General features: G+C 44.5%; 1 protein-coding gene across 1 annotated transcript; it reads left to right on the top strand.

Annotated features, from left to right (window-relative positions):
• Positions 1-411: 411 nt before the first annotated feature.
• Ppp1r15b (protein phosphatase 1 regulatory subunit 15B) lies at positions 412-9,183 on the top strand. Its single transcript, XM_070041727.1, is given in 3 exon segments — positions 412-2,719; positions 6,384-6,560; positions 6,562-9,183. Coding segments are annotated over 3 exon segments (2,064 nt in total). The 5' UTR covers positions 412-886; the 3' UTR covers positions 6,616-9,183.
• The last annotated feature ends 368 nt before the right edge of the window (positions 9,184-9,551 follow it).

The raw sequence follows: 9,551 nt of genomic DNA on the forward strand, positions 1-9,551 counted from the left end.
ACTTTTCTGCTCAAGGCTAGCTCTCCAGCACTTGACCCATGGCTCCACTTCCGTCTTCTTCGGTGTTTAATTGATGATAAGAGCCTCAAGGGCTTCCCTGCCCGGGATGCCTTCGAACCGGGACCCTCAGATCTCAGCCTCCAGAGTAGCTAAGATTACAGGCGAGAGAATTCTGTTATCCCAGGAACCGTTTCTCCTCCTCAAGCTCTACCCTTTAACCCAGAGGGCGGCGGAGGGTGCGGTCTCCTAGGAGACCACTGGGAACAGACTGCGCACGCACACGGCCAGAGCCCGGCTGATGCAACCTCCCGCGTGCGAGCGGCCCCACCGAGAGTATGGAAGCCGGCTGGGATTTCGGGCGTGACCAATCAGCGGCTAGACGGAAGTGAGGAAGGGCCCGCCTCCCGAGACTGCCTATGACGTTGGGTGGCGCAGGGCTGGTGTCGTAGACGCCGACCGTCCTTCGTCTCATCCGGTGGCTCGCGGTGTTCTCCCTTCGCTCCGGCCCTGCGGCCATTTTGGGCTTCCCCCCCAGCTTTCCGGCGTCGCGTTGTTTCAGCGGGTTTGTGACGGTCCGTGTCTCCCGGAGAGTCGCCGCCGCCGCGAGAAGGTCGTTACCTATGGTGGGGAGATCTCGCGTGGAGTAGACACCAGCTTCCCCCGCCAGGATGGAAGTCGCCCCGGCCGCCGCCTCCTCCGCGGGCCGCGGGGCTCCGGGGTCCGCCGCCCGCTTCCGGAACCGCGGCCTTGTGTGGCTCCTCCTCCGCGGACGCCAGCACCGGCCTGGGGTGCCGACTCCGCCGCGGGGCAACGCCGAGACTGTGTAGGCCTCCTCGCGATCCCGTCCGAACCTCCCACCCGAGAGACGCCGGCCGCGGACTCGGCGATGGAGCCCGGCGCGCGCGGCCCGCGCCCACGGCCCGGCCCGCGGGCCGCTCTCCGGCTGCCCTTCTTCCCGCGGCCATGTCAGGCCGGCTGTCCCAAGTTCTCGGCCACTCCCGCCCCTGTGAACTCCGGGGACCCTCCCCTGCCTTCTTCCGCCCAGCCCGAGGCTCGGACCAGCTACTGGGTGAGGCTGCTCTCCCAGCTCCTCGCACCGCTGCCCGGCTTGCTCCAGAAGCTGCTGCTTTGGAGCCAGCTTTTCGGTAGCATGATTCCGACCAGATGGTTGGATTTCGCCGGAGGCTACAGTACTCTGAGAGCCCTGAGGGGACGCGGGGAGCCAGCCACTCCCACCGCGCGGAAGGCTTTGAACTCTCTGCGACGGGACCCTTCGGACGATTTGGTCGCCGGCCCCCTGGATTGGTCAGAGGAGGGGCTCCTCTGGCATTGCCCATCCTCGGACCTAGACTTGGAACTCAAAGCCAAGGGAAGGCCTTTGGACTCGGCGGCGCACACTTTGTTCCTGGAGCAGCAGCTGTGGGGGGTAGAGCTGTTGCCCAGTAGCCTTCAAGCCCGTCTGTTCTTTGACCAAGAACTTGGCACTTCGCCCTCCGGGTCTCTCAACATTCAGCGCTTAGGCAATTTCAACGTAGTCTCTTATTTGCTGAACCACTCTTACCTGAACTGCCTTCCCTATCTAGAGCTCAGCAGTCAGAACAGCGTTGCAAGTGGCGAGCTCGTTGAGTTCCAGACACTAGCCTCCGAAAACAGCTGCCTGTCTGAGGACCCTTGTCAACCCCAACCACTGCGAGCAGAGATCTGTGCAGCCTCGTGGCAGGAGTGTCCACCGCTTTCCAGAGAAGGCCTTCCCGAAATCCACCATCTTCGCATGAAACGGCTGGAATTCCTTCAGCAGGCTCACAAGGGCCAAGAGTTACCCACGCCTGACCAAGATAATGGTTACCACAGCCTGGAGGAGGAGCACAGCCTTCTCCGGATGGATCTGAAACCCTGCGCAGAGAACTCAACCCCTGCTGAAGTCATTCCTGGGACACCCGGGGAGGCTCAACTTGTTCTGCCAAAGCCAGACCTTTCGGAAAGCGAGGTAGAGAAAGAACGTGAAGAGGACCAAATCGGTGTCGTTGACTTCTCTGCCATGGAGAAGGACTTTCCCATTTCAGCGCGACCAGCTTGTAGTAACAAGCTGATTGATTACATTTTGGGAGGTGCATCTAGTGACTCGGAAACAAGTTCGGAGTCAGAAGGCGAGAGTTGGGATGAAGAAGCTGAGGATGATGGTTTTGATAGTGATGGCTCACTTTCAGAATCAGACCTTGAAGGAAACTCTGTGGGACTTTGGAACTCTTTCTACAGTGTCGATCCTTATAATCCCCAAAACTTTACAGCAACAATTCAGACTGCTTCCAGAATTGTTCCTGGAGACTCTTCTGATACGGGGAAGGATTTGTCTGGCAAGGCCGAGCTGTGGAACTCTCCCCTTCCTGATGAGACTCCTGATGGTTATTCTGGAGAGGATGATGACTGGGAATCTAGTGCAGATGAGGCAGAGAGTCTTAAACTGTGGAACTCTTTCTGTAATTCTGATGACCCCTACAACCTTTTAAATTTTAAGGCTCCTTTTCAAACATCAGGGAAAAACTGGAAAGGCTGTTGTGACTCAAAGAGCCCTTCTGAGTCTATAGTGGCCATTTCTGAGTGTCATACTTTACTTTCTTGTAAAGTGGAACTTTTAGGGAGCCAAGAAAATGAATCTCCAGACTTGGTTCATCATGATATTCTTTCTGGAGACAGACACACACATCTCAAAAGAAAAAAGGTTTGTAGCTTTTAACATGCTTAGAAATTAGTTTTGATAGCTTTATGATTTTATGCATAATTGTGCATGTTTTTGGGAAAGTATTCTTAAGTTCCTGTTTGCATTGAGAAATGTTCAAGTAACTTATCCAAGAGAAAGATTCCAGTAGATGTTACGAGATAGTGTTTCAGTTTGGGTTGGTGGCTTTGGGTTTGCCAACTATAAGTTTCAAGTTCTCACTTTTTGTTTTTGTTTTGGTCAGTCCTGGGACTTGAACTTTGGGCCTGGGTTCTGTCCCTCAGCTCATCAGCTCAAGGCAAACACTCTACCACTTGCCACAACGCCAATTCCAGTTTTCTGGTGGTTAACTGGAGATAAGTCTCATGGACTTTTCTGCCCGGCGTTGGCTTTGAACCATGAGCCTCAGATCTCAGCCTCCTGAGTAGTTAGGATGACAGGCGTGAGCCACGGGTGCCCAGCCCAAGTTCTCACTTTTTATTGGGACAGAAATACTCATGTGTGCATGATTTAGTTTTCATAGATCAAGATGGTTCTATTCTAGCTAAGGAGTTTTACAATTTTTTTTTTTTTTTTTTTTGCCAGTCCCTAGGGCTTGAACTGAAGGCCTGGGCATTGTCCCTGAGCTGCTTTTGCTCAAGTCTAGCACTCTACCACTTAAGCCACAGCACCACTTCTGGCTTTTTCTGTTTATGTGATACTGAGGAATCCACCCCAGGACTTCATGTATTCTAGGCAAGCATTCTACCACTAAGCCACATTCCCAGCCTACATTAGTTTTATATGTGGCCTTTTGTTTGCAAGTATGTAGTACTTTATGTGCATGGCAAATGTTACTCCTGTCCATTGAAACCTAGAGAGGTAATACCAAATAGCAAGTCAGGTTAATTTGGTTGTTTGCTATGAAAGGAAGCGCTAGTTTTAATACCAATCTCTTTTGACATTAATAGCTTTTTGATTGGCAGTTGAAAGCTACAGGAAATGGTAATGGCTTTTATAAAGGAAAAAGATTACAAGTTAACAGTGTCCAGTTATAAGTTTAAGTAAACCATGGATGGTCACTTGGTTTGGGTAGTTGCTTCCTGTTCCTGGCCTAGTCTTAAAACTTCTTGGGCGGGGGGCTGGGAAGGTGGCTGAGTGGTGGAGTGCTTGCCTTGCATGCATGAGGCCCTGGGTTCGATTCCCCAGCACCACATAAGCAAAAAGAAAAAAAAGCCGGAAGTGGCGCTGTGGCTCAAGTGGTAGATGCTAGCCTTGAGCTGAAGAGCTGAGGGACAGGGCCCAGGCCCAGAGTTCAGGCGGCACGACCGGAACCTCCCACCCCCCCACAAAAAAAAAAAAAAAAAAAAAAAAAAAAACAACTTCTTGGGCGTATTTTACTATTTAAATGGCTGTGTAGTTAACTTTAGTTTTGTGAATCTTGAATTGCTTTGTTTCTTTTCATGGCTTATTCAACTGAAGTTATTAATTGGGAAGAAATCTCCCCCAAACACTTGGGTATTTTTATTGTGAAGCAAGTTTATAAGGAGCCCCTGACAAAATGATTTGTTTAGTTGAGAACAGACACAAAATGGGGTGAGCACGTGGCGTCTGAGATTCTACTCCTGAGTGCTTTGGTGCTAAGAGATAGGGGAGGCAGCCCAGCTTGGCTTTGATCCACCATTTATCTGATGGGGACATCTGTTTGCAAGATGTATTGTTTTCTATTTTTGCCATGCTGGGAATTAAACCTAGAGCCTCTTGAATTCGTTTTACTTCTGAGTACCCCAGCCCAGTTTACTCCAAGTTTAAATGAAACAAGTAAATAAAACTGGCCCAGTCCAGTTTCTCATCTCAGTTGCTTATTGAGTAAAATGAAACTAGTGAAGAAGATATTACTTTTGGCTGAATTAGAAACAAACCTACAAAAGAATGTGTCTAAATACAATAAAACGTAGGACAGCTGTTGACTATGCCATTCTTGAGGTTTATGGGAATAATGAGTAGTGCCTTAATTTAGAAGCTTCAGTTCTAGGAGTTTGAAATACTTTCTGTGCTGGCAAAATGTAGTGCAGATTATGGAGCCAGACAGCCTGGATCCTGTTTACACCCCTTAGATGCTGGGTGGTCTGGGCTTGCTAGTTGACCTCATAGAGTTGATGGGAGGATTAAATGGTAATAAAAATGAGAAAACTCTGGGGGCTGGGAAGGTGGCTCAGTGGTAGAGCGCTTGCCTTGCATGCCTGAGGCCCTGGGTTCAATTCCTCAGCACCACATAAGCAAAAAGAAAAAAGCGGGAAGTGGCGCTGTGGCTCAAGTGGTAGAGCACTAGCCTTGAGCTGAAATGCTGAGGGACAGTGCCCAGGCCCAGAGTTCAGGCCCCATGACTGGACCTCCCAAAAAAAAGAAAAAAGAAAAAAAAATGAGAAAACTCTGAAAAGAGCTTGCATATGGTAAAACCTACCCTAGTGACACAGCGATTGAGTAATGATTAGAATGCAATATCTAGTAAGGTGTTACATACCTATTAATTGTCCTCTCGGGCATTCTCTAGCCTGATGTAAAGGCAAGGAAAGGAGTAGGCCTCTGCGGGATTAGCTGATGTAATTTAAACATGCTTTAATGCAAGTTTTTAACTTTCTGAGTTTGGTACCTCAGGAGGAAGTGTCCTTAGTAAGAATTAAGTAGGATTGTCACTCATTCTTTGTCATGTATGTTATAGTATGGACAATTTCATGTACTGGTTGAGCCTCCCTAATGTGAAAATCCAAAATCTGAAACCTTTTTTTTTTTCCCCTTTGGAGACAGGTCTTTCACTTGTTGACCAGACTGACCTTATACTTGAGCTCTTATTGCCTCAGTCTCCCCAGTGCTGGAATCAGATTCCCCCTTCCCCCTGGTAACCCCTAGATTGGATCCAGGCTCTTTCCTATGCTAAGCAAATGCTTTCCAACTGAGCTACATATCTCTACCCCCTGCTCCCACCCTAATCTTAAGTTTTTGGGTGCCAACATGAAACTAACCTTTTTTTATTTTGAAGCATTTGGATTTCACTTAAGGATAAAAGCAAAGTGTATGATGGGGCTGGGAAGGTGGCTCATGGTAGACCGCTTGCCTTGTGTGCCTGAGGCCCTGGGTTCGATTCCTCAGCACCACATAAGCAAAAAGAAAAAAGCCGGAAGTGGCGCTGTGGCTCAAGTGGTAGAGCGCTAGCCTTGAGCTGAAGTGCTGAGGGACAGCGCCCAGGCCCAGAGTTCAGGCCCCACTACCGACCCCCCCCCCAAAAAAAAAAAAAAAAGCAAAGTGTATGAACATATTCCAAGATGCAGTAAACTCTGAAATCTGAAATAACTACTGGTTCCAAGCAGTTCAAGTAAGGGGTTATAAACCTGTGTATGTTAGCATACTAGGTACAAAGAAGAGGATCTTTTTTCTTTTGTTAGTCTTACAAAGTCTCATGTAGTAACATCCTAAAAGAACCAATTTTACTATAGTTTGTTTACTAACTAATTTTCTCTTCTCTAATATGATTATAAAAGGAACTGCCAAAAATCTCAACAATTGGCCAATACTGAAAAGTGAAAACTCTTCAAAAATGAAAAATAAAATAATATTGTTTAAAAGTTTTCTATAAGAATATTGATTTCCATGGATGTAGTGGTATTGAAGTGAGTCTTTGTCTTCGTAGGTAACCTTCCTTGAAGAAGTTACAGAGTATTACATAAGTGGTGATGAGGATCGCAAAGGACCCTGGGAAGAATTTGCAAGAGATGGATGCAGGTTCCAGAAACGAATTCAAGAAACAGAAGTTGCTATTGGATATTGCTTGACATTTGAGCACAGAGAAAGAATGTTTAATAGACTCCAAGAAGTGTGCTTTGAAGGACTTACTGTTTTCAAACAATGTTAAGATGAGTTGATAGTGTGTAGCCTTGCATATACTACCTCTTAAGAGGCTTAAAAAGATAAAAACAAATATTGACTTTTTTTCTTTTTTTAAAGAGATATAAAATTGGTTCCCGTGAAATAGTTTAATTTTTTAATTTTTGCAACATATCCCATTAGAAATATGCAGGCTTGCGGTCAGCTCTGATAATGAAGGATCTGTGATTTTTGGTCCTCCCCTTTTCAGTTTAGTTGGATGTTTTTTTAAATGTTCTTTGCTTGAAGTGAACAGGGAGACCTTTTGAGTTGTAACTTTGCACTTTAAAACTTACTTTCTTGGGAAACAATATAGGGCTTTAAAGCCCATTTTCAGTTCTAATTTGTACATTTGTCCAAAATTATTAGGCTCCTAATTTTTACCAATATTCCTACATTAATGGGCTTTTATGTTTTTCTGTTTTTTCTCTCTATTGATTAGGCCCCTTTACCTTAAGGCTGCAAAATAATAATCTTCATGACATACTAAAAGCACATTATATCATGCCACTTTTTTCTTGTTTTAAAGGTGACTATTGTTGAAAATGTGGTGAATTTTTCTACCAATTTTACTTAAGATGTTTCCAATGACTGCCAGAAAACCCTGCCCTTAGAGGAATCTCTGCAGCTTTGAAAAAGCTGTGTCTATCTGCCAAATCTTAGCATCTAATATATTTTATTTCTGTGCAGACTGTTTTTGGAGTTTTCTGTTACTGTAGCTCCAGTTCTGTTACTGTAGCTCCAGTTACTGTAGTTCTTTGTATCTTTCCACAGTGAGAAATTGTAAAACACTTGAGAAAGTAATCACTGCATCCTAAGTGTTTTTTTCACCTTTAGAGGCAAATAAGAGTTTTGTTTTTATAGTATACGCTCTCAAAAGAAGATCAGTGTTATTCAACACCACACCTCAGCACTGTCACTTTCAAAACCTGTCAGGGTGACACTAAACTTGGGACTGGGCAGCTCTGAATCTTCAAGTGTGAAATGGAAAAGAAGCTCCAGTCAGTATCCAGGTTTATTGCGTTCTGCTATTTTAATAATAGAAAAGCAATGGCAAAGCCTCTAGTTTCAGGAAAGGAAGAACTAGATTTAACAACTTGCAAGTCTTAATACCTTTAGTCCAAAGTTTACTATTGAAGTCTTTGCATTGATTGATTATGCTTGTTTCATTTAGCTAGCTTTCCATGGTGTACATCTGTTGGGTTAGTAATGTTAACCAGCTCTGATGGTCAGTTTTTACTCCATGTTTCCCACCACAGGAGGTTAGAAGACCACTTATTTTGAACTTCAGTATAGGGATGAGTTTTTCAGAAGTGCTTGTAGGGTTACTACCTCAGTTTATGATCTACCTGGTCATTTTATTCCCATCTGGTTTGCTCTCGAGATCTGCCTCCAGTGTTAGTGTATATATATTCATTACTATACACACTGAGAGTACAGCATATGGAAGCTGGCTAAGTTATTGAAGAGACCTTGGGGCTTGGGTCCCTCCACTTAGGCAACCACAGAGTCTGGTAAAACACAATGGAAAAACAAGGGTGCTTCAGGCCTGGGTCATTCACTTAGGTAAAAGCCTTGTGATAATGCATAGGTGGTCTTTTAAAATAAGACTAAGTATACTAGATGATTTGAAACTTCAGTTACATTTTGTGTTTCTAAAATCTAGCACATCTGTGAATTTTAAAGTGATAGGACGTCTTTACACTTGGATTTCTCTTGAGACTGCTCCCACTTGCAGAAAAGTAAAAGCCTGGTTCAGAATCTCCCATGTCTTCCTCTCTCCTTTAGAAGTGATAAAATTGTGATGACGACAAAGGGACCATAAATTAGTCTGGACTAGGGCTCAACTGTAGGTTGCTTTTTGAGCACAAGACCCTGAATTCAATCCCCCATGCCACCAAATGAAAAAGAAATATTGCCTATAATTTGTACAGTGGTTTTCCTGGCTACCAGGCTTAGAGTAAGCTAAAAATTAGATTGAAGCTGGGCATGGTTGTACATGCCTGTAATCTCAGCACTTGCAAGGCTAAAGCAAGAGGATCTCAAGTTTAAGGTCAGCCTAGCCTACACAGCAACTCTTAAGGCCAGATTGATAGGTATGATAAGACCTGTCTCCAAAAAAAACATAAAAATTGGACTGAAGGAGCAAGCCAAAATTCTTGTCCATTTATCCAATTTCTATATGTTAAGAGTCCCCTAACCAATGTTTAAGAATAAAATGCCTGAAGGTCTTTCGTGCACATTTTATACATTAAAGTCATGTCATGGTGCTTTACATGTGAATGTATCATGAGAAGAGCTTTGTATAGACAGATAGCATTTCTATTTCTCAGTGATGAAATGTGATAACACCTCTTCCATCTAACTAGAAGTCAAACCCATCAGATTTTATTTTTTTATAATTTATGGAAGGTGAAGTTTAGGTACTGGCAGACTTCTAATTGGCTTATTCAGATCCAGTGATTTAAATGTAGCCAGTCTGTTGGAATTTTATTGTTGAAATTCTATTTGTATATATACCTGTTAACTAATCTGTAAATTGTAATAAATATATTTGCGATCATTAAGTATATGTGTTTTTTTTTTTTTTTTGTCTTTTTGTCTTTTTGTTCCAGTCCTGGGGCTTGAACTCAGGGCCTGTTTTAAGCTTTTTTGTTCAAAGCTAGACATGAACTACAGCTCCACTTCTGGCTTTTTGGTGTTAAATTGGAGATCAGAGTCTTATGATCCTGCCTAGGCCAGCTTTAAACCATAATCCTTCGATGTCAGGCTCCTGAGTAGCTAGGAGTATAGGTGTGAGCCATTGGCACCTGGTCATGATTTTTTTTTTTTTTTTTTGAGTGTTCTGACATTGGTTTTAGAATTCCTACGCAGGTTTTTCAGGGTGAAATCCATATTGTGGAAGCACTGTAGATTGAATGCTGACTGGATTTTG

This window comes from Dipodomys merriami, unplaced genomic scaffold (assembly GCF_024711535.1).
Source record: "Dipodomys merriami isolate MVZ:Mamm:240054 unplaced genomic scaffold, mDipMer1.0.p SCAF_31, whole genome shotgun sequence".
In the NCBI taxonomy this organism is placed as follows: Eukaryota; Metazoa; Chordata; class Mammalia; order Rodentia; family Heteromyidae; genus Dipodomys; species Dipodomys merriami.